Source organism: Carettochelys insculpta, chromosome 6, assembly GCF_033958435.1.
Source record: "Carettochelys insculpta isolate YL-2023 chromosome 6, ASM3395843v1, whole genome shotgun sequence".
NCBI lineage: Eukaryota > Metazoa > Chordata > Testudines > Carettochelyidae > Carettochelys > Carettochelys insculpta.
Window position 1 is genome coordinate 19,131,063 of NC_134142.1, and position 25,156 is coordinate 19,156,218.

Below are 25,156 nucleotides of genomic sequence, written 5' to 3' on the forward strand. Positions count from 1 at the left end.
TGGTCCCAAAAGTGTCTTCTGTTTCAGGGAGATTGAATTTCAGTCTTACTTTTGTCCCCCCAACCAATTAAAAGAGGCTGTATCAAACCTTGGAACTGCTCATCCTAGTCATGTTTGAGAGGTAGTCTAAAGGCTGTAGAATACCTTCACTGCATGTCCAACTAGCATAGATATAAATAGCTGCGTACATGGCTTAGCTGAGTAGAGTGCTCTATACACCTGAACCCCAAAGTATATACTGTATGGGTTGTTTTGCATGCCCAAGTAGTGCTTCTCATGTCAACACGCCACTTTAACAGTGTAGCATCCTGCTCTTGGAGTCTCTTTCTGCTGCAGTGCCTGGGGAAAGGCTCTGTCAGAAGAGATCGGTTAGAAGCTTTCCCCCTGCCTCCTTGCTCCCAGAGTCTTTTGGTGCAGTGAATGTGGACACAGGCTGCCTAGATGCCCCAGGGAAAGTTAGATGTAGCTTACATTCCACTGCCACCATAGACAGATTGAAAGGGTGAAATCCCGGCCCTAGTGAAGTCAGTGGCATTTCACCCAAAATCAGTGAGAGAGATCTAAAAATAAACTAGAAGTAGGTGTAACTTGAATGTCCTTTTATTCTTTAAACCCCAAAGTTGCTTTAAAGAGGGAAATGGAAACACAAAGAGAGGAAGGATGTTTTCTTGGTAGCGGTTATTTGTGATTTTTAGGTCTTGTCTACACTTGCCACCAACTTCAAAGGGGGCATGTTAATCAGGGCCATAGGAAATAACTAATGATGTGCTGGGGTGAACATGCAGCACTTCATTAGGCTAATTTTCCCCTAAGGCAACTTTGAAGCGTCAGGCTTCAACGTGCCGTCATACGTGTAGCCATGGGCACTTCGAAGTGCCCGTGCTACTTCGAAGTCCCCTCACTCCTCAAAATTTTGGGACTTCGAAGTAGCGTATGCCGGCACTTTGAAGTGCCAAAGTTTGAAGCTTTGAAGTTGCAGCAGGGGAAAATTAGCCTAACAAAGTGCTGCGTATTCACTGTCGCACTTCATTAGTAATTTCCTGTGGCCCTGATTAACATGCCCCCTTTGAAGTTGGGGGCAAATGTAGACAAGCCTGTAGAGGTGGGACAGAAAGAGAGGCCTTCCTAATGTTGAAGGATGCCTGTGCCTGTGTTCGAAGACTGTGATTCCGTGTGAAAATGTGACCTGCTTTCCCTTCCCTGGTGTCTCAGGGGTCTCACCTCAGGAGTCCAGCATCTGAAGAGCTGAGCAAGATCTTGCAAGTTACGGTTGCTGGGACAAAATCCATAGGTTTTACTAACTTTGCTCATCATTTCCTCTTGGAGGATAGGCTGATGTTCTCTAGACAGAGAGAACTGAATGGGGCATAATTTATCTACAGACACTAGACAGGACAATGGTACTATTCAGACTGAAAAATTCAAGGTAATGCCGGGTATACAAGGTAATGCCAGCAGATCTGCTGTAGTTTTAATTACAATTGCAGGACAGATACTCTGTGTTGCCTGGACTTTGTATTTGGTTTTATCCTGTTTTTATTTTTCAAAATGAATTTCAGCTGTTGTAAAAGATGTATTTATAAAGCAGTTTTTTTTCAGTGGCCCTACAAAAGTGAACCTGGGGAAACGTATCTTCACAAGTTCTGTGTGTTCGGCTGCAAACTGTGTATTCTAGTGTGTGCTCTCCAGTGCGTATTTGCAAGTGCAGTCCTGGAGTCCTGTTTGAAAAACTCGGCCCTCCATATGATATGATGAGGTGGGCGCACCAGTATCTGCGTCTTACATATTTTCAACATTTGCTTCCTATTGGGAAGATCTTTTGAAGAAATATCAATGTGATAAGGGGACTCTTTGCAGTAGTGTGTCTCATTCTCCAGAATGTTAGAATTAAATGCTTCATTACTTTTCCTCATCTAGCTCTTAGGTGGGATTATTCAGCGTTTTGAGCATTGATGTATATCTAGTCCGGTTGTAGATACTGGGAGTGGTTTTGTTTTTTTTTTTGTTTGTTTTTTTTTAAATCTGTGAGTTAGTGGGAACAGAGTTAGGCCAATGTCAAATGCTTTTGGAAAATCTCATTTGTAAATTGGATTAGTCCTGCGCAGTATTTATTATGTTGCTAATCACAAAACATTTCACATGTAGCTGTTTCAATATTGAATAAGTAAGTTGCTAAAATATGGGAGTTGATGTTAATGCGGGGAACAGCGTCATTCATCAAAGAAGTCTGAAATTAGCTTGTCAGCTATGTTTCCTCTGGCTTCATTCTGTTCTTTGTCAGGAACTGTGCTGTAAATAAGTTTAGAAAGTGAAGTTTATGGAAATCGTATAAAAGGAAGCATATTCCTGTTTTCAGCTCTATCCTGGCTTCAGTCAATGAATACTGCTTATCAAATTTTATTTTAAGGAAAAAGAAATGGACCAGTCCAATGGGTTTGCAGGGTTTTCACAGCTATTTAGACTATTGAACTTCTGATATTTTTTGTTCTTGTCCGTTAGTATCAAGAGTTTGGGTGTATTAAGGCATAGCAAGCTCATCTCTAATGGCTTGTCTGCAGGCCAGGGTGTGTTAACTAACCTCTCCTAACCATGACCTATTTCCTAGTGTGTATACATTGCAACAAATTTTTACCTTGACTGAACAGGTCAGGGTGTAGGATTGGCTTTTACCTGAGTATACCTTCAACTGCTTATTTGAAGTGTAAGGCACTGCCACGTGTTCAGGATGGGAAAAAGATTGTGGTTACACTGAGGTAGGTTCATACACCAACTGAATCTCATCCATTTTTATGTAGATAATCGTTTTAAGGTTCACAAAAAACAAAAGAAAAAACCCACCACTTTTTCTCCCTTCACTGCTACTTACCACTTTTGTCCCATCTGCCAGTGCCAAACTTAATCCATTTAATTTTGGCCTTTCTTGCAAATGGTGGTCGGGGTGAGGAAAAATATCTGACATGGTTACAGTTACAAATTTAAAATAAGCTGCTCTTAGTGTGCAAGTTGTTTTGGTAGCCTTTCATTGAAATGAACGATAATAGCAACGGTATTCACTCCAGCAGCTTCCTACAATATAAAATTTCCCGAAAGACACTTTCGCTGGAATTACAGTTGTTCCCAAAGGAATGGAGAGGCAGTGCTAGCATATCCATTGCTGAAACAGCGGTGGATGCTTTTCTGTAGCATAGTAGCTACATCTAATATCAAAAATACTACTTTGGAAAAGAAAAAAAACAAAACAATGAGAAAATAACCAACAAAAGAGAGATTTTGTTAAATGCTACAGCTCTACAAGCATCACAACATATTTAGTGTCCTCTCTAGGACCCTGGGCAGTGTTGTCTAGTACTGGAAAATGTATGTGAATTTAAAGAATGGCATATGTGTGATTAGTTGTCACTGTGTGTCGAACTCTTGCATATTTTTGACGATGAACTGTCGAAAAGCCATGATATGTAACATAATTCTGTGCTGCGGTGGTCCCTGGTAGATTCTTGGCTTTGGCAGGCCAACTGTTGAGATCTAACGTGTGTGTCATTAGACAATATATTGCCCTAAAGCTTGAATGTGCATTTTAGAAATTCTGTATATTAAAGGTCCTAGTTATTGTATTTAGATTGCCGTGACTGGAGTCATCCCCTGTTCTGAAACAATTAATAGTGGCAATAATTGATATACACATTAGAAGTGTTTTTGGGCACCCACTTTTATGTTGTGATGGAGTGGGGGGGTGCGTGTGTGAGTGGTCAGGCTGGATGCGTATGTGACCAGCAGAGCAGCTCACAGGGGCTAAGGATGGCCACCTGGGGCTGTAACTTAAGCTGGCAGGTAACACCTCTGACCTGAGCGAATAGCAGGGCGGAGCTGGGTTTTGAATCTGATGCAGCAATTCGAAGCTGAGGGAGAGAGAGGGAAGGCAGCTAGCCTGGGCTGAGGTGGAAGCTAGGCCACAGATGGGGCACCTGTTGGGCTTCTCTCCTGAGGGTGGATTGGAATGACTGTCTCAGCCTGCTGTAGTGACACCTCTGTACTGAGCTGTGCCTCTGTCGACTAGTAAACTTCCCATTCTACCTGCTGAGTGAGTCACTCCTGCCTGTGGATGGGGTGCAGTGCTTGGGGGCCCCTGAACCCCTTTACATATGTCTAAAAACACAAGGGTTTTTTGACCCTTCATTGAATTGGTGTATTTGATAATGTCAATCCTGCTTTATTCTTTTGTGACACTTGCCAAGGCAGATGGTAATCTGAGGTCATGAATAACAAATGTCATTGCTTACATTTTCTCAGGGACGAATGGACAAAAGCCATCCAAACAGTAGCAGACAGCCTTAAGAAGCAGGAGGAGGAAATGATGGATTTTAGATCTGGTTCCCCAAGTGATAATTCAGGTGCTGAAGAAATGGAAGTTTCTATGACAAAACCAAAACACAAAGTGGTAAGTTAGGGTAGCAAACACAGTGTGTCTCAGGCAGACTTTGTTATGTGTGCACACCTTTCTGATGCCACAGCTCCAAGCTTTGAGTCCAGCATCAGCAGTCACCAGTAATCCTTCAGATCCTGAATAATCATTAGGGGAGGAGCAGGATTAGGTGCCCTTCATGCAAGCAAGATGTATTCATTGAGGCAACCCCTGCTCAGTGGTTGAGCACTGGCCTGCTAAATCCAGGGTTGTGAGTTCAATCCTTGAGGGGGCCATTTAGGGATTTGGGGCAAATAGGGAAGGAAGAAAAAAAAGGGCGTGGGGTTGGGGAATCAAGGGTGGTGCTTGGTCCTGCCAAGAGGGCAGGGGACTGGACTTGATGACCTCCCAAGGTCCCTTCCAGTTCTGAGGCGCATATGTATTTCTCTCATTGCTAGATATTTGTGAGAAGGTCTGACCTTGTAAATAGTAGTGTGAGACTTTCTTGTGTGCCCTTGCTGTTCTTTCTTCCATTCATTTCCAGAGTTGTGCCTATGGTCTGGGAAACTGAACCAAAACAATGGACAGCAAAAGGACCATATGTGTCAAACTTCAGCATTAATGAACATGCACCTTAGGTTTCTGTGCTTTGTTATAGTACAAAATTAAATTTAAACTGACTTAGGAAAGTACCCCTGTGCTGCTCTGAACCGCAACTGCCATGAGGTCCATATGACACTAACTACTTTAGCCATTAGAATCGTGCTGGAGCGTTCCAGCAGGATGCATTCAGTGAATGAAAGAAGAACCTCTATAATTTGGCAAGTGTGCCATGCAGGTGGTAGAGAGTTCCTCCGCTATGGTGAACAGATTCATTCTGACCCAGGTTTGATCTGGATGATTAGACGAACGTGGTCAGTACATCCCTTGAGTACAACCCAGAGTTCCAGATGCTTTGGAATGGACCCTGAAATCTTCTATTTATTTATTTATTTATTAGTGTTATTTTTGAATGATTTTCTCTGAAGTCTGGACCTTGACCAAGAACTTTGGACTTTGACCCAAAAAAACCAAAATAAAATATTGACTACTCCTGATTTAGATCTCAAAACCATTTCTCCTGCATGACCAAAAGTACAGTCTTTCTTTCATTAATGCAGTTCAAAGTGAACTAACTCAGTCCTAGCAGAGTATGGGGTGAGGGAGTAGAGTTTATCATGCTTTCAGCCAAGGAGCAACAAAGTTGTTATCAAGAGCATCTCTTAATCCTTTCCAGCATAGAAGTTGTGAGACTGCATAGTTACTCCTTTGGTTGCCTTCTTGGACCTGCTCCTTGAAGATGCTGGAGTAAGATTCAAGAGACTAGCTCTTTCCTGTTTTCCTCAACCTTTTCTAATAGAAACACATGCAGGGAGAGCATATTATGTGCAGTGTGGGTTCTGCCCATTTTCTGGCATCGTTCCGTGTGTCACAGAATGGCTGATTTCTCATAAATATGGGAAGACGTATTCTGATGTCAAAACTTCAGAGCAGGAATCTGACTAGCAGATCTTCAAAATGAGACAGTAGGTGCGCTTCCCAGGGATGCTCAGTGAATCAGGGGATGTGACCAAAAAACCTACTTTATCTTACCTATTTGATGTGCAGAAATTCTCAGTAAAATGTAGGAGGACTTTTTCTTTTATTGAACAATTCAGTGGGTTTGAAATGTCATATCCGTGGAAGTGTAACAGCCATATTCTTTTTAAAGAAAATTTTTTTTTAATTTTAATTCTCTCGAAGCAAATGATAAATGGTATAGGCATCATTTTAACTGACCCAAACTGTCAGTTCAGCTAATTCAGTCACTATTTGCATGTATGACGAAGTTGAGCATGATCTGTATGTAACTTAAATATCTTTAACAGACCATGAATGAGTTTGAATATCTTAAACTACTGGGAAAAGGCACTTTTGGGAAGGTCATTCTAGTTAAAGAAAAAGCAACTGGACGATATTATGCCATGAAAATCCTGAAGAAAGAAGTTATTGTTGCAAAGGTGAGTAAATTAGAACATCCTGGACCCAATTCACCCCAGCATAACCCTCTAGCTTCTAGAGAGGGACCTCAGGGTCAATTTACTCTGGGTATGTGACTGTTTGTTGTTTTAATGGAACTCTTGTTCTTTAGTGATTGCACTGATAACTTTCTGCTGGGTGGCATTGCAGGATGAAGTAGCACATACGCTGACAGAAAACCGAGTTTTGCAGAATTCCAGGCACCCCTTCTTAACGGTAAGTGTTTCTCCTTTTTCAATACCTCTGGTTAAAAAAAAAAAAAAAAGAAAACAGCACCATAACAACTCCAGCTTTCCTTCTTATTATCATGATGATAAAGTAAGTCACACAGGTGTAGGTTTTCAGTCGTTATTGGGTCTTTAAGAACCTGGTTTTTTTTTTTGGGTACACAACTAGGGACGCTCGCAAAGATCCTGATTTTCAGAGGGTTAAGTGCTCAGCACACCATAAAGCATCTCTGATTTTCAGCAAGTATCGATTTTGGAAATATTGTACCTTGTACAGTCTTTAGCATCTGTTTGTGTACTTTTTATTACAGAATACTATTGAGTTGGCAGACCCCAAAATCAGATCGTCCCTTCCTCCACAAGAATGTTATTGATGCAAATGTACCGCCTAGTAATGAAGCTTGTTGTTTTTATATAATTTTATGCTTGCATAAATCAAAATATATATTCACAGCAAAGGGCTGCAACTGCCTGTGTTGAAAACCCAGCAGCAAGTCTGGGTCATGACCCAACTATGCTGGTGGGACTTGTGATGCAAGAATGCACATGACACAGCTGGGCGAAGGCACTTCATGGCATTTCATCACTCTCCTCGCCTGTTCTGTTTTTGTGAATTGATGGCAAATACGTATTTACAGAATTTCTCATTTCCTGCTGGCTGTCAGCCTGGAGCAGAAGCAGTGATATAACTCTGTCCAATAGCAATATAAGACTTTGATTTTTTGCAAGTGTTATCCATGTGTGTGTTTTTAGAATTGATCCTTACTTTAGCTGAACTCCTGTATCTGACCTTATTGTTACTTTATAAAACCACCTGAGGATCAATGCTCAAATGCTGAAGTGATTGAAGTAGAATTGGTGAAGAACCTATCAGAGAGAAATTTCTATAAAATATTGCCATACAGTTATGTTAGAATATGGTATTTATTTCTATCCTTGTTTCTAAAACTTCACTGAAAGAGCTTTCGTAAAGATTAATGTGATATCTCTGCTTAGTCTTTGTTTAAATTTGTTTCAGGCTTTAAAGTATTCCTTTCAGACACATGATCGCTTGTGTTTTGTTATGGAGTATGCTAATGGAGGAGAGGTAAGGAAACCATATAAAAAAGCTTTGGGATTTCCCTGCATTTTTTGTATTCAGTGTCATGTTAGGATTTGCTGGCTTTGAGCCCTCATTAACTTATTTATGTATGTGGCCGTAATTCACATAAGTACTACATTGGTAGACTTGCTCATCAGAGTTAGGACTACATAAATGAGTAGGGGTTTTCAGGGGTGAGTCCTTAATTAAAAAAATTACACTAAGATCTTCGCATCTGCCTTTTATTGGTTCAGGACATTGTATATCTTGATGCTGTTTTCTAGTTCCTCTAAACCACTAAAATTTTTTATATTATAATTCCAAAGCACAGGGTACTTTTAAGGCAGATCTACAAATGAAAATAAAGGCCGTTAGACATTTCAGAAAAAAAGAAATACAATTTTTTGTCACATATGAAATCTCTAGCTTTTAAAGCAATTCAATATGAATATGGTATAAAATGGTTTAATGGGTAACTAAGAAAAATGATTTGTCTTAGTTGTTTATATATACTGATCAGAATTAACAGTATATCAAATCATCAAATAAAGCAGCTGTGCATTCGAGGAAGATTATTAAACTTCATGTTTAATCATTTAATTTATGAAGCAGCTTTTAGAAAGTTTTAGAGCACAGATGTTTCAGAAGGAAAAGGTTTCTTTCTGGATTAATATCTGATCCCAAGCAGGATTGTTTATAAAGAATAGTACATAACTCAGAAGTATGTGCATTCTGTATGTAATAAATTCTTGCTGTTGTAGTTGTTTTTCCATCTGTCAAGAGAGCGTGTCTTTTCTGAAGACCGGGCCCGGTTTTATGGAGCTGAGATTGTATCAGCACTGGATTACCTGCATTCAGAGAAGAATGTGGTTTATAGAGATTTAAAGGTCTGTAGAAGGCTGTTAATTTCATAGGCTATTAAAAATGATTTGTGACTATTATAGTTCTTGAAGTCATGGAAGCTGAATAAGCTTAAATGCAATAAATCTATCCAACAAACTTGGTTGTAACAGAAATATTAGTGCTATATTATTGTTGGTTGTGATTTCTGTAAGATCGCCAATAAATCACTTGAGTAGTCTTACAGGGTGCTGCAGAAGGTATATTTCTGGGGTTAATTCCTTCAGAGTATATGGAACTAGTACCTTGGTAGCATCCAAAGGGAGCTCTGTTACTGGGGATACATCTTCACGTGGATATGAAATGAAAGACTTGACCACTTTATTATGAAAAAGATGCTGACAGTTTTTTAATTGTGGAGGCTTGGTCACTTTTCTGCTCTATGCACAAATGCAAACAGTGTGAACATTCTGCTCTTTTGTCCTGTTTTTCCCTCTCAGTGAAAACTGGCTAAGTTTATCTTTGCTTTTCTGTTGGGGTGGGGTAGAGGGGGAACAAATCATACAAACGTTTTGGTATTCTTTCTAAGTACGATGGCTGCAGTCGCTCACCAGAAGTGCATGAGAAGGTCTATCACTATACCGTCAGTCCACAGTTCCCTTTTAAGAGCTATCTCAATGAAAGGTGGTGGGTGTGTAGGTTGCGGCTAAGCTGGAGAGAGTTCAGAGAAGAGCCACAGGAATGATTCAAGGTCTAGAAAAGATGCCTTGAAGCAACAGACTCTAGCTAACTTACAAAAGAGAAGGTTAAAGGGTGACTTAATTTATGGTCTGTAAGTAGCTACACAGTGAACCAATATTTAACAAAACAAAAAAAAGCAATCAAGTAGCACTTTAAAGACTAACAAAATAATTTATCAGGTGAGCTTTCGTGGGATAGACCCACTTTTTCAGACCATAGCCGTACCAGAACAGACTCAATATTTAAGGCATAGAGAACCAAAAACAGTAATCAAAGTTGACAAATCAGAAAAAAATGATCAAGGTGAGCAAATCAGAGAGTAGAGGGGCAGGGGAGGAGTGTGGGGGGGGTCAATAATTAGATTAAGCCAAATCTAATTCTTGACCTCCCCCCCTGCCCCTCTATTCTCTGATTTGCTCACCTTGATCATTTTTTTCTGATTTGTCAACTTTGATTACTGTTTTTAGTTCTCTGTGCCTTAAATATTGAGTCTGTTTTGGTACGGCTATGGTCTGAAAAAGTGGGTCTGTCCCATGAAAGCTCACCTGATAAATTATTTTGTTAGTCTTTAAAGTGCTACTTGACTGCTCTTTTGTTTTGATAGTATATAGACTAGCATGGCTCCCTCTCTGTTACTATTCAATATTTAACAACAGGCTCTTCAGTCTAGCAGAGAAAGATGTAACAAAACCCAGTGGCTATAATCCAGTAATTGGCAGCTTAGGCAAGTGAGTGAGCTATATGAGTTGGCCCTCCTTTATCTTAGTGGACTGCAGAAGTTGTAACAAAGACAGTTTCTCAGGATAGGGTAGTTTTGCTAACTGCACTTCTATTCTCAGTATTTGCAGGTGTGCCATTTGAATCATAGCAGCTCTGTGATTGGTGCAGAGGGAGTGCACAGCTCTCAGAGTCAGTGTTGTGTGCAATCAGCATGCACCTCACTTCACGACCTTTACGTGTGTGTCTTTAGTAATGCTGGTAGGGAAGAACTCTGAGGATGGAAACCAGTCGAATCTGGCAAATTTCCATGTCTTCCAGGCCAAACTTAAAACCCTGGTGGGCTACCCGGGGCCTGCGAGCAGCAGGTTGCTCACCACTGCTGTAACTTGAAGCTAGTTAAAGTGAGTCTGGCAATAAGATGTAATTTTTTAAAAGAGTTATAAACAATTGGAGAAAATTACCCAGAGTCATAGAGGATTCTGCATCCCTGACAGTTTTTAAATCAAGATTGGATGGGCTTTACCCTGAAAGATCAGGTCTGACAATTACTTTGGGAAATATCTATGGCCTACGTGATATAGACAGACTAAATTCAGACTTTAAACCTTGGAATCTTTGACTATACTAGGTGTTCTGAAATTCAGTGGGAGCAAAGCACCTATCTCCGTTAGGTGCCTTTGAAAACTGTAGCTTATATCAGAACTATTCAGCATATAGAACCTATACATAGTGTCATCGGAAATGGGCAGTGCCCGCATTCTCTTAGTTTCTAGATTATTACCAAATTCTGAATAAATATACAGCATGTTTTTCATGTACAGTGTGCTGTTGTAAATTGATCCCATAGCTTTAAATTGATTCATTGTTTTTGTCACTGCTGCTAGCCTCCTTCAAAACTGAAATGGTATATGAAAGATGCGCTTAGGTAAAAGCAAAGGCAAAAGTTTACTTTTAAATTTGTGCTTTTGATTATAACATTTAAGAAGCTTAGATGTAGCATGACTATGTTCTATATTCTCACTGTATGTATTTCAGCTGTCAATGATCTCGGGCTACTTTTCTGAAGTCAGCCCTAAGAGAAATGATTAAAATGTCTATTTATATTATGTGCGCATTGGTAGCTAATACAGTTCTTACAAAGGGTGAACAGGGCTGAAAAGACCCTGAAGAAATCCAAGTATTTTATAAGCTAACTCAAGTGCATGGGTTGTTTGTCTAATGACCATTTTCATTTGAATTTATATCTAAGTTGGAAAATCTTATGCTGGACAAAGATGGACACATAAAAATAACAGACTTCGGGCTATGCAAAGAAGGTATCAAGGATGGAGCAACAATGAAGACTTTCTGTGGCACTCCAGAATATCTTGCACCAGAGGTATCTTTTTCTACAACTGCTGTACCTAACTCTATTCATAAGTAAATACTTTTTTTCACATAGCAGAATGTTAGCCGGTGGCCAGGTAATGTGTGGTGAGGTACCAACTATGCCCTTGTTACCATCCGAGTCTTTAACTGCTAGAGTGCAGGGCTCCTTCGCAGCGGGCAGCCTGGGCAAGGCTGACAGATGCCCCAGGGTCCTAAACACCCAAGTATTTTACGCTAGAGCAGGGAGCTCCTAGCACTCTCACCTATGGCCAGGCTGTGATAACCAAATGGTTAAAGTTCTTTTTATTGTGCCAGCTGTGTTGCCGTGACAGAGAGTAACAGCAGTCAGGCTTAGATCTTAACTAGTTACAAGTTTATTAAGCTACAGTTATAAGCGTGTGGTTACAAAAGGCTATTGTCTACTTCTTTATGCTAGCAGAGTACAGGTGTTAACAGGTTATATTACAATTCAATACCACGACGTCTTAATGCAACAGCATCTATCTGTAGAGCTCTAATTCTTTAACTGTGCACACCAAAAGGAGACCTTAATGTGGGTATATCTTACGCTCCTTGCGTCTCTCGATACCAGCGTAGCCAAGCCAGGATCGGTCACTCAATTATGCGGAAAGACAAATACGAGGTTGGGCGTCCCCAGTTGCGGACCTCGGGAGGCAATCACCTGACCCGACCAGCAGGTAGTTGGTGGGAATACACTCAGAGTCAGAGTGCTGCTGGGCCCATCTTTATACCCCTTGGGTCACGTATTCTCTTTCTTATCTATAGTGTCAGATCGTACTGGTCTGTCTTTTATGACGCCAGTTTTTACAAGGGCAATTCTTTCTTAATTTGCACTTGTAAGACAGGAGATAAGCAATTTGGGAGTACAGGACATTCTTTTGCAAGGGCGGAGATTTCTCTTCTGGGATGGCTGTGTGGATGCATCACTCCATTAATGCCAGCCAAGGGCAGTTCTCTGAGGCCCTTCATTAACGGTTAGCCTGCTAGCCCTCTCTCTGTGTTTACAGTTCCTCAGGGTCACGATGAGCCAGCACATCTGGGCCCCTTTAGGAAGGCATCAAAGAGCATGCTGTTTAACTGCTGTTCAGTACCCTTTGTGCTCTGAGGCACCTTAGAGGGGAGGCAAAAGCTGGTCTGTAGTGGGGAGATTTTGTCTGGCTACACAGAATTAGTAGATATTTCCTGTACTAACTACACTGTGTTTATCAAAATGTGTATATATTACTGTAGGATATAGAGAAGACTTTTTTTCATGATCTGGCAAAATTTCTTCAGGGAAATGTTAAATGTTTTTACATGGGTTAGTTTCTTTCATTTGTGTAACTTTAAGAAGAGAAAGATACAGTACTCTCTTGGGGGCATTTATGAAAGTTACATAGCAGGGTTATTTTTAAATTTTTTAAGAATAGATATATAAAATATATTGAATATATTTTAAATCCTCTAAGCATTAAATAATATTGGTTATGGACCAGCTCTATAGAATAGTAGATGAAAGCTGAATGCTGGTGTGGTAATTGGGATGCTAACAGTTTGAATATATTGGTCTAATTTAATAAGGGTATATAAAAAAGAACAAACGAGTGGGGGAATAGCATGGCTCAAGACAAACTACTTTCTAGCAAACTCTTTGAGACACACAGTGACAAACACAGGACAGGAAAAGTCCTGGGAAGCAGAAGATAAAAAGAACTTTGGCAGGGTTGAAAAGAAAGACATGCAGAATGGGGAGAGTGGTGTTTGGGGGAATCAGACTGAGGAACAGGCACCGAATGGGAGCGTCTGAGGAAGTTAGGTCCTCATAGGTTACCATCACAGGATGGAAAGGCTTTAGGTGAGATAAACTGATGTTCTAAAATCTGTTCTTCTTCAAGTGAGGTCTCTGTGGATGCCCTCCTTCAGGTGACTGTGCCTTGTGCTTCTAGTTGGAGAATTGTGACAGCAGTACCCAGTTAGGCTGCCCATGCAATCTCCTCATATCATGCCTGTAGCAGTGGTTAACTAGCACTGAGCTGCCAAACACCTCTCCCCTCAGTCTCTTCTGAACTGCCCCTGGTCCAAATCAAAATGCCTCTATATGACTTAGCTTTGAATCTAGGATTAGCCCTATAGTTGAGTGGATTGAATCGTTAGAATTTGTTTCCTGTGCCTTTTTTTTCTCTTCTTCTTTTCTCTCCATTTAAAAAGATACTGTTCTTTGCATTTTTGTTCACCCCCTGAGGGTTAATTTTACTCTTCAGGACAGACATTCCTGCTGTGTCCACTGATTGGGAGAAATGTACATATACCCAAAATGCTTCCATTGCCATAACCTTAAAGTCTTTGCCAAAGAAGTGAGGGACCTTACATTCATCCTTGTGGACAAATCCCTTCACCCAGCCTCTGTCCTGGGACTACAAACTTGGCCTCTGACAGACTTCCCTCACTGATTCCGAATGGGAAGGACCGAAAGAAGTGAAGATGAGAGCTAGCACTTCTGTAAAAGAAGCCTTGAAAAAGAACGTTATCTTCCCCCACTCCCATGGGTATCTTCAGTACCACCCATGGCTAAGTATCTTAGTCAGTAGGATCTTCCAGTACCACTAAAGCCAAAGACCTTAAGTGAGCAGAATCTTGGGATAGCAGAGACAAGACTACCCCTTTCTACCTAACATGGACTGCAGCAGCTAAACATTCAGTACCAAGCACTTATGCAGTGCTTCAGCTTATGGCGCCATCTCCTGACCCTCTGGCACATAGCGCTGGGACAGCGGTACCAAAGTCTACTCTCTCCTTCAGTACAGATGCAATCAGCACTGATCCTCCTGGTGCTGCAACACGTCTTGTACCACAGTAATTCCTGCTACTGGTAAAATTGCAGATTCCATCTTTGGTACCAAGATCTCTTGGAAAAATAAAAGTTTTCCAACATAAGGATTTAGTAGTTGCTTCAGCACCAGAAACACGCCGTCTTCTCAGTGTTGCTGTAGCATTGGTATGTTCAGCCCTGTTACATGTGCCAAGAAACAGATCTTCCTCGCTTGTTACTAAAGAGGAGAGGGATGATAAGGAGAGATGTTTATTTCTCACACCACTCTTCACCCATTTAGGATATAGACCAGTTGTACAGGAACAGCCAGGACACTGCTCCAGAGCAGGCATGCAAGGGTGCTATGGACCAGTCTCATTCCCGCCATAGTGGTCATGGGACCTAAGCCTCCCACTACCTCCAGGGAAAGAGCGATGCTCCCCAACAGTGTCAAAGGAGGGGTCTCATGAGCTTCTAAAGGAGTATGTACATAAAGAGGTCACTCTAGCACTTAACACCATTACCACCACCACCTCCTTCACTCCAAATGAGACCATCATGTCACCTACAATAAGAGATGATTTCAAGAAATTTCAGGAGCTGTTTAAAGGAATTGTAGATATACTTTAAATCCCCTGGAAGAGGTTTCTGAGTCCCAACACATGTTGGTGGACATAATACACATCAGCTTCCTAAGAGACAGCTTTTCCTGTAATGAGACACTCATGGTCCTGCCAAGACCATCTGGCAAACACCCACAATGCCCTCTTCTTGTCAGAGGGTGGATAAGAAGTATTGCACTTCACAGAAGGACCTAGAATGTCTATTTTCACAACTGCAGCCAAACTAATTGGTGGTAAAGGCAGTCAGTCATCAGGCAACACTATTCAAGCACCAACCCATATGGTAAAGTTCTGCGACTTTATTGACTCTTATCCCTGAAAACAAAAAAAAGGATCAATTTAGGTTGGTAGTTTCTGAAGGCCTTCTCCTGTCAAGAACAGCTCTGCATACATCCTTAGACTCAACAGACATGGTAGCAAGGTCTGTTGCAACTGCCATAGCAATGCAATGTGATTTTGACTCCACCTGTTTGGATTCCCAAAGGAATGTATTCCACCATAGAAGATCTTCCCTTTGAAGGTCAAAAATTATTTGCAGGTAAGAGCGATGAGTCCCTCCCTGCATTGAAAGACTCAAGAGCAACTCTTCAGTCTTCAGGCATCTACACACTTGCACAAAAATGAAAAGAAGACATGTATTACCCATTATACCACTCAAGACCAGAGCATTATGTAGAGCTACGGAGGCAGCGTGAAACTCAGATTAGGAGGCAAAGACCCACAAGCCATAAATTAGTCTTATCTCATTCTCCTGTGTTGCAGCATTCTGGACCAAAACATCAAATTTGAGGGTTTTGTTGAGGATCCCGGAGACCTCTTTCCATTCCAGTAGCTGAAACCACTTTCCACTTACCATCTTTTTACAGACCATTTGGTACCTTTCTGCCCAGCATGGCAAATTATTAGACAGATTGGGTGCTGGAAATTCTCACTAATGGTTATTCAATCCAATTCACTTCCACTTCTTCCACCTACCCACACGAACATCTCCTGAGATAGGAAGTAGACCATCTTCCACAATTTGGTGCAGTAGAATGATTGTTGGTACCACGTGGAGAGAAGACCTTTTATTCCCATTATTTTAATTCAGAAGAAGACCAAGGGTTGGAGGCCCATATTTGACGGGAGACGTGAACAAATTAATCAAAACACAATGGTTTAGGGTGGTTAATTTAGCAACAATAATCCTATTAGGGAACTGGTTTCATCTCTGAACCTGCAAGACACAGGGCAGGTGGTCACTTTTGGAATCAACGCTGCACATAAGCATTCTGGAATTGCAAGCCATTTACAATGCATGAGCCTACTTTCTACCAGTGGTGAAAACAGAACCATACAGATCCAGATGTGCCACATTGCTAACATATTCTGTATAAACAAACAGGGAGCAGCAAGGTCACATTCTCGCTGCACCATGGCTTTATGTCTGTGGATCTAGGGCATCCATTACATCACCATATCAGCCTTCTATTTACTGGGATGTCACCACACTACAGCAGACATGGTAAGCAGAGCTGTCCTACAGTCGTGAATGGAAAATACCTAGGTAATACAGTAGACCCCTGACTTACGTGGAGGTTGCATTCTTGCCACAACCCTGTGTAAGTCAAATTTTACTTTAATCCGGGAAGCCAGGAAACTCACCAGCTCCCCACCACCCTGAGTTGCATTAAACTGAGATGTGCAATTTGAGCACATGTACGTTTGGGTTCTTCTGTGCAGGATGTATTCCAAGAAGGGGGATTCCCTACCATAGACCTATTTGCAGTGAGTCAGAACAGCAGATGCCCATCATTTTGCTCCATAATGGGATTGGGGCCAATATCCATGGTCAACACCTTTCCACATACGCTTTTCTCTCTTACCCCGTTGTCCAGGGTCATATGAAAGATCAAGACCGACAAAGCCAGAGTCATCTTGATAGCTGCCATGTGGCCCAGACAGACTTGGTTTCCATATCTGTAGCAGATGTCTGCAAGTTCACTACACATTGGGTGCATTTACACTAGGAACTAACTTTGAAGTTCGGCACTACATTCAAGTAGCCAGCAGAGAGTCTATGCACATTTTCCCTTACTTCGAAGGAGGGAGCCCAACTTCAAAGTCCTTACTCCATTCCCATTTAACTTCAAAGTTATTTCTGTAGTGTAGACACAGCCGTTCTCCCATTTATTCTACATCTCCTGTCACAAAACACAGGCCAGATCTTGTATCTGACCCTGGAGATACACCACCTGGGAGCATGGCTTCTTCATGGCTTCAAAGCAAGGAGATGACCTGCTCGGATGAGGTGAAGGATAGTTCACTGAACAGCATATTGTTGACCACGTGCTCAGCCGGCCTTCACAAATGGAAGCAATCCCATATGTGGTGTCAGAACAAATGAATCAGAGCTATCACCTTGGCTCCACTACTAAACTTGGACTAAAAACATCAACTAAAAAAACGGGCTCTTTCACTGAGCTCATTCAGAGTACACCTTACAGCTATCACAGCTTTCCACTATAAAGTGGGTGGAGGTTTTTTCAGTCTTTGCTAACCAAGTTATAAAACAATTCCTATGAAGTACCCAGAACCTCTGTCCCAGTGTCTTCATGCAGCGTTAATTTAGTACTTCATTGCCTTACTAGACCTCCATTTGAGGCCTGGGTTTACATATTCACTATTATACCTTTCAGTAAAAGTAGGATTCCTTGTCACTATCACATTCGCAAGATGTATAGGAGAACTTGGGGCCCTCATGGCATCCCCTATATGCAGTCTTTTTTTAAGAACAAGGTCACTCTGAGAATGAATTCTAAAATTCTGCCTAATTTACTCCCTTCTTTCTATCTCAACTAACGTATCCATCATGCTGCACTCTTCCCTAAACTCTGTAAGAACAGATAAGAAGCAGCACTTCATTCTCTAGGTGTCCAAAGGGAACCAGTGTTTTATCTCGAACGGACTAAACCATTCAGAGTGACACCAAAACTGTTTTTCTCTACTAGAGAGTGACATAAAGGAGAAACTATATCTAAGCTGGTACTCTCCAGCTGGATTTCAGAATACATTCTACCACATGGTTCTCCACGTAGGCAGCCTTCTTTACTAACATGGCTATTACAGATATGTAAATCATCCACTTGGTCGTCAGCCATTAACATTCGTTCAGCACTGTGCAGTCGAGCAAGACTCAACATCCAAGACTTTATCGGGAATCACAGATCCAACTCTTAAGCACTCTTTTCTACTGAGGGGTACTACTCTACAGTCCTTGAAAGTGACACACGCACAAGGACATCACTCAAATAAGAAAGGGCTTGATGGTCTGGGGCCCAGTCTAACTAGAGGTGGAACAGTGGAATTTGGGTCTGGGATAGGTAAAGGCACAAGGGCTGACACTTAGGATACACTCAGTGAGACTAGGAAGGGCATAGAGGTTCATTGAACCATACTACTGTAGAGCTATATATACATCCCCCAAAGTCAATATTGTATCATCCTTTTCTGGAAAGAAGAGCTCAGTTAGGTAATCTGTGTTCATAATTTCACAGTGCTGTGGGCTAAAGAAATTTTGCAAAGCAGAATTAGTAGTAATGTTTTCATTACCTCAATTTTAAAAAGTTTGTAAACATTTTCCCTGGGCTGTTTACAATCCAGACACTGGAGCACTGTACTAGTGCACTGCAGCATGAAAATGAAACTGTGCCTCCATTTTACTCTTCATCCAAGTTGGCTGAAATGCAGAAAGTCAACAGTCTTTCATTTGGAGCAGTGTAAGGCATAAATACTTCAGAAGGCTACATAGAAAAGTTACCTTAGGGAAGCATTGTTTTTGTTTTGTTCCACTGATGACTCTTGTCCTTTCTGGAAGCTTCTGTTTGCATGCTCCTCCTTCACAGTGAAGGCAGGTGTATTCATTTTCTCCAGATCTTCATACAGGCACCCAGTCACTTCATTGAAATGCAAAACCCAGGCAGAGTAGCTTCAAATAGGGCGATAGAACTGTCCCGATGATGGCTGGCAGCTCTCATAGACAACCTTGTAAATCTCCCGTGGTCCATGGTTTTGAGGACCACTGTCAGAAAGTTATCAGTAAAACAGCTGAGGCAGTTAATTTACAAATATAGCTTTAAATCTGGCGTTGACCCTTTTAAAAGCAGTGTTAAATTTCAGTCTCTGATAACTGAGAATTTTGTGGACTAGTGAGAGGCTGGTAAACCTCATGGGAGATTGGTTAACTTTTTGGATTTTTCCTGACATGAAACATGTCTGAAGCAGCCACAGAACGTCTCTCCAGTAAAACACCTATTCATGAGATTTCAACTTGTGCGTTACTTGGTTTAATGCCAGTCAAAATCATGAGTGTCAGGGAGGTGGCAACCAGGCAGCAGCCTGACTCCCAGCTCCCTTCCGCTTGCAGGAGCCAGGAAACTGACCAGCGCTACTGCACTGGTCGGTTTCCTGGCTCCCAGGAGTTGGCAGGGAGCTGTGAGCCAGGGGGCAGCCTGTCTCCCAGCTCCTCTCTGCTTGCAGGAGCTGGGGAGTTGACCCCTGTAGCAGCGCTGGTCAGTTTCCTGGCTCCAAGGAGTGGTGAGGAGGGGGGAACCAGACAGCTCCCAGCTCCCCACCACTCCTGGGAGCCAGGAAACTGACCAGCACAGCAGCACTGTACAGTTTCCGAGCTCCTACAAGGAGGGGCAGCCAGGTTGCAGCCTGGTTCACGGCTTCCCAGCTCCCCCCGACTTGTGCGAAATTTGATTTACACGTGGTTGTCTGGGAACACCACTTACGTGTAAGTTTGGGGGTTATGTATATGGATTTCCCTTCAGTCATTTTACATCTAATAGTTTCTTTGAACATTTTTAACAATCTGATTTTACCATAACACAAACCAAACCCTTTCGAGTTCACTCCCTTCATTGCAAATCCCCACTGTGGGTTGGAATGTTAAATTTTGAAGGTTGTTGTCATTTGGTTGATAGTATGAAAAAAAATCTGGAAATGCGTGTGTGAGTGAGTACTCTGTATGTTTAAGGTCATGTAGCCTGCAAAGTAGGCTCCCCCTCCCATTAGTAACTTGAATCCAGCATAAGAGCATGTTTATACAGTTGTTGCATAGTTGTTTTTAGGTTCATACTGGAATCTTGTGTATGGATGGCAGTGACTGAACTGCGTCAGCTTTGATGTGTCAGGTATATTGATGACTATTCTGTTTACAGCTGTTGTCTTCTCTTGTAAATTCCATTGCACAGCTGCCTAGAATGGCTTGTCATGAATTGAGCATCCGCTTAATTTAAGTTAAATGACCTTGTTTCCTACTGCTCCTCAGTTACCATGCACGTTGCAATAAATCATGGGTGTGAAAATATCTTTAATGCCACTATATATTATTTTTTTCTCTTCTTAGTTGTGAACCAACTTAAAACATTGTCCTGTTTTGTGTAAACATTAAATATAAGCACTGTAGTGAGTGTGTGAGAAGTATTTTTTACTTTTAAAAATAAGGATTGGTACTTTTTCTGTGCTGTACAGAGGCAAGAAATACAGGGCTCTAGTTGGTAATTTGGATTCTAACTAGTACTCTTTTAGTATCTTGGCCAAAATATTATTATTGGATTTCGGAAACCTGATTTTTTTTTTAGGACTTGATCTTTGGCTTTTTTTTTGAAAAAAAAAAAAATCCTATTTTGTACCCTGGAGCAGTGTGTCTACTCTATTTTAAGTAACCTAAGTAGTTTAGAAGGAACAGGAAGTGCTTACTGAAAGGGTGTAGCTCAGAAGTATGGCTAACTGCATTGTCACACAATATCTCCTCTGAAGTTGGAGCCTGTGATTCCTCATAAAGGATGAGGCTGGCTCCTGGAATCCTGGCAGTCAAGCAGCTGTGTTAGTCTTATACATATATGGGGCAGCTGTAGAACCAGCTGTCGTTTGGTGTGAATCATGCAGCAGGAGATGCTGTAAATAGACCTGTGTGGGGTAATCTAATACCTGACTGCCTTTGGATTTTTACTGCAGGCCTTTTTTCTAGTTCATATAGTTTTTAAGGCAGAGTACTAAAAAATAATAAGTGAGCAAAGAGGGAGGAAGAACACATTTGTTTTACAAAGAAAATCTTGATCCTTCTTATTTATCCACAGGATCTTTGTCATTAATTCATAATGCACCAGATCCTGCTCCCCCGGAGGTTAGCGGCAAAACTTCTCCTGGCTTCAGCTGGCTCTTTAGTCCTGAATCCCAGTGTGAAGACATATTTCTGAGCAGAAATGATTCTTAAGTACAGTTCAGTGAATTGGGTAGACACTGCATAGTGCAGAAGAATGAACAAACCGTGATTTTACTTCTTACAAGCGATAAAGCAGTAAAGTGCAGAACTGCAAGGAGAGTAAAGCTATCGAATACCACATAACGCAGCCCAAACCTAGGAAGAGAACTAAGTGAAATAAAATTGTGATAGCTTTTCTCCACTGTGAATTAAGCAATTTTTTTCTCAACCTCTGTGTCTTTAGTAAGGAGACTGCAAATTGAAGAGGTTTAAGATCAGAATTTCAAAAGCATGCATTTAGCTTCCATTGAGAGCAAGGCCAGAAGTGCAAAAGGGAGCTGAGTTGTTTGACTCTTTGGCCCTTACAGTTCCACTCAGGCCAGCAATTCTTCTAAAAATTGCAAACAGTCTGTCATGGGCTGCAGCATAACTTTTCTGGTGAGACTGTTAAAAGAAGACACATCAGTTGCCTTTCCATGTCAACTTGTATGATTGTAATTTCGAACCTATAAGTTAATTCAGGGGTAAGCAAACTTTTTTACATCAGACCCCAATTTTCATCCCTGCAATTAACAGTGCCCCTACGCCCACACACTTGTCCAATGTAATCCAAACTGACAGAAATTTTGGTTATGTTCCTATGAAAATAAAACCAGACTTACAGATGTAAGTCTGAAGAATGTAAAAACTTTATTAATCGGTATATAAATCCAAGTACACAGACATAAAAACGGTAACATTTCAACATTTTTAATGAAATGGATGAGCCTGTGACCCAGCAGCCAACCGTGCTGTGTCCCCGTTATGAAATGTTAGGCCCCCTGGAGGAGGCCCACCCTTCACTTTGTGCACCCCTGGGTTAATCAGACCTCTCTTGCTGTCTCTCTCCCCATCCCCCGGCATGCTGTTTTTCAAATGGTGTGCCATTTGGAATGGTTTCTAATGAATAAGTTAGGGTTTAGCAGCTGGCTTTGTAATCTGAGAACAGACTTGGGTTCTCAGCTACTTGGCTTTAGAAGGTTATGCATCTCAGGGAAGTAATGTGTGTGGGGAGAGTGCCATCTCTCCCTAGCTCCCCCTCCCCCACATCTTGCTTGCCTAGAGCGTTCGCTATTGATAAATCATTGGTGTGCATTAGTGTTACTTGTCTGCAATGGTATCTGCTCTTTGTGCTGCAGCAGGGATGCTGTGCCTGCAGAGTTGTGAATTGCATGAAAATGAGTATAATAGTATAAGTCTTGTCACTTGAATTCCCTGCCTCTTCGCAGCACAGGGATATATACCAAAGCTGTTCTCTGTGTTTCTGCAGGTGCTAGAAGATAATGACTATGGTCGTGCAGTGGACTGGTGGGGGTTAGGAGTTGTAATGTATGAAATGATGTGCGGTCGGCTCCCTTTCTATAATCAGGACCATGAGAAGCTCTTTGAACTTATCCTCATGGAGGAGATTAGGTTTCCACGGACTTTGTCACCTGAAGCAAAATCTCTTCTGTCAGGTTTGCTGAAGAAGGATCCTAAACAAAGGTGAGGCTGTTTTTTAAAAGTCATATGTTTTAATTTCTGTGGGGTTTTTTTTCCCCCTGAATGAGAACTATGGTCACATTTCTTCTTCAAGTTCAATACATCAAAACAAGCACAGGAGCACAATTATCTGAGGAGCTGATACCTCTCCTGGTCCAGCAAATCCCTTCGTTCGGGACCACTCAGTTCCCAAAGGTGCCAGATGAGGGAAGTACAACCTTTATTATAACTGTTCTATGAGCTGTGATGCATGTGTATACTCCACAACCCACACTATCACCTCTGTGTAGGACTTCGTACTCCTGACATTTGAAGAAAGTGAGAAGGGTCTGGGCAGTGCAGTAGGGTTGCAAAATTTCTGAGGGTTTGGTGTTCAGAACCCTCATGAATGTTGATTTTTGTGAATACGGGCATGGGCTTGGAGCCCCAGGAAGCAGCGGCTGCCTGTACTCTGACTCCGGAGCCTTGGGGAAGTCACAGTAGCCGCTGGCACTCCCAGCCCCAGGGTTGCTTGTGAATAATTGAATTCACGAACATTGAGTTTGTGAATGTGGGGACCTTCTCGTACTGCCATTTTATAACCATTGGAGAGTGCAGGGTCACAGAGTACAAGTGCTGCTAGGCAAAATTCTTCTGCTTCAGTGCGTTGGGCATATGCAACACCAAGCACAAAGCAATGTGTATAATGTGCACTGTATGTCTGCATTTCACTCAGAACAATATTTACAATACGGGTAAGGAAAGACCAGAAGGGACTATCATGTAGTCTCATCTCCTGTATAACATGGGCCATAGAACTTCGCCAAAATAATTTCCTGAGCAGATCTTTTTAGGAAGAATTTCAATCTTGATGAAAATTTTTCCCGCAGTGGAAAATCCACTGTCACCTTGTTACAAAGGCTAATTACTCTCAACATTACAGATAATTATGCCATAGTTCTAATCTGAATTTGTCTAGATTCAGTTTTGAGCCATTGGCTCATGTGTGTTTTTCTCTCCTCAACTGAATAGCTCACTGGTAAATATTTGTTCTCCTTTTGAGTACTTACTGGCAGTGCTAGCCTGTTGGGGGCTCAGTGCAGGAATGTTGTGTGCACCTCCCTCCTCAGCTCTAAAATGAGGACATTCTTATAATAAAAAGTGAATGGGGGTCCCCTGGAACTGCTGGGGGGCCCTAGGCAGTTGCCTAGTCTGCTTATGTCCAGTGTTGGCTGATTTATACTATAATCACATCACAACCCGCCTTTTGGGTTTCAGTGGAAAGCAGGTTTTCTAATCCATGAGTCAGTCTCATGGCCCTTCTCCAAACCCTCTCCAGTTTATCAGCATCCCTCTGGAATTGCGGACACCAGAATTGGACACAGTATTCCAGCAGCAGTCACACCAGTTCCAAATACAGAGGTAAAAGAACCTCTTTACTCCCATTGATTCTCTCTTTTGTTGTGTGTCTAACAAAGTGGCTCACCCGCTAATGCCTGGAGGGCCTGGAGTTAGCCAACCCTGATTACTGAAGGAGGTACATCTGTGTGAGAGCAGCTGTTTCCCTGTATAGAGCAGCAGTTGGCTGCAGTAAGATGGGGGATGCTCAGGAAACACAACTAACTCCTCAGGCTTCTAACTGGGTTGATGAAACAGCAGCTGCAGGGAATGAGAGACTGGGAACCCCTCAGCTAGTCAGAGAGAGACACTGAGTTGGTGCTGGGGTCCGCAGGACCAGTGCGTACCTGAGAGCTGACTAAAGTGGAACCTGGGAGTGGAGTGCTTTTAATTTCCTTTGGACTATCTTGAGTTTGCTTAATGAACACTAAAGAGAGGGAGAGCAGAGGCAAGGATCTGGAGGGTGACCACAGGTCATGGGGGGGAGATCTGGTGGTGGTGAACCCCATTACAGCATTCACGGAGTGCATTAGCTTTCATTCAGCTGACTATCCACCACGACCCCCATGTCATTTTTAGAATAACTGCTTCTCATTATTGAGTAAGTAATGAGTAAGGATAGCTCTGTTCTCTTCCTAATTTATCACACCCCCAATTTTTGTGTCCTCTGCAAACTTTATCAGTGATGATTTTATGTTTATTTTAGGCCATTGATGAAAATGTTAAATAGCATCAGGCCCTATGGGACCTCACTAGAGAAATAACTCCTTAAAACAGTTCCTTGTTTAGTTAACTTTTGAAATATTTAGTCTGCTTTTAATCTCTCTTTAATGTGTGCCATATTAATTTAGGATATAACTACATCATCTCTTTTTTCCTTCAAATATAAAACAGGAATGTTTATTGAACGGTCATGCTTTTTTAGCATCAATGAGTCTACCATTTACATCTGAGAGTAGATCAGTAATGTTGTTAGGGTTTCTGGAAAGAACTTAATCCCCTGGAACTAAGTAGGTAGAAGTACAATGAATAGATAAATGGAGTTGCACACAGTTTTCTAAAAATAATAGAAATTTCCCATGTTATCCATACGTGGATTCTGTTCCCAGCTCTACCTGAGGTGACTTTCTGCAAGCTCTGAG

The 25,156-nt window shown here is 41.7% G+C and overlaps 1 protein-coding gene across 4 annotated transcripts in view; it reads left to right on the forward strand.

Moving 5' to 3' along the window:
• Positions 1-25,156, forward strand: part of AKT1 (AKT serine/threonine kinase 1) — a 153,281-nt gene that overhangs the window by 117,323 nt on the left and 10,802 nt on the right. For all 4 annotated transcript variants that reach the window (XM_074996393.1, XM_074996394.1, XM_074996391.1 and 1 more), the window contains exons 5-11: positions 4,288-4,435; positions 6,307-6,438; positions 6,608-6,673; positions 7,703-7,771; positions 8,527-8,652; positions 11,316-11,444; positions 22,426-22,640. In XM_074996393.1, the coding sequence (XP_074852494.1) occupies positions 4,288-4,435; positions 6,307-6,438; positions 6,608-6,673; positions 7,703-7,771; positions 8,527-8,652; positions 11,316-11,444; positions 22,426-22,640 (885 nt within the window). The remainder of the gene's footprint in view (positions 1-4,287; positions 4,436-6,306; positions 6,439-6,607; positions 6,674-7,702; positions 7,772-8,526; positions 8,653-11,315; positions 11,445-22,425; positions 22,641-25,156) is intronic.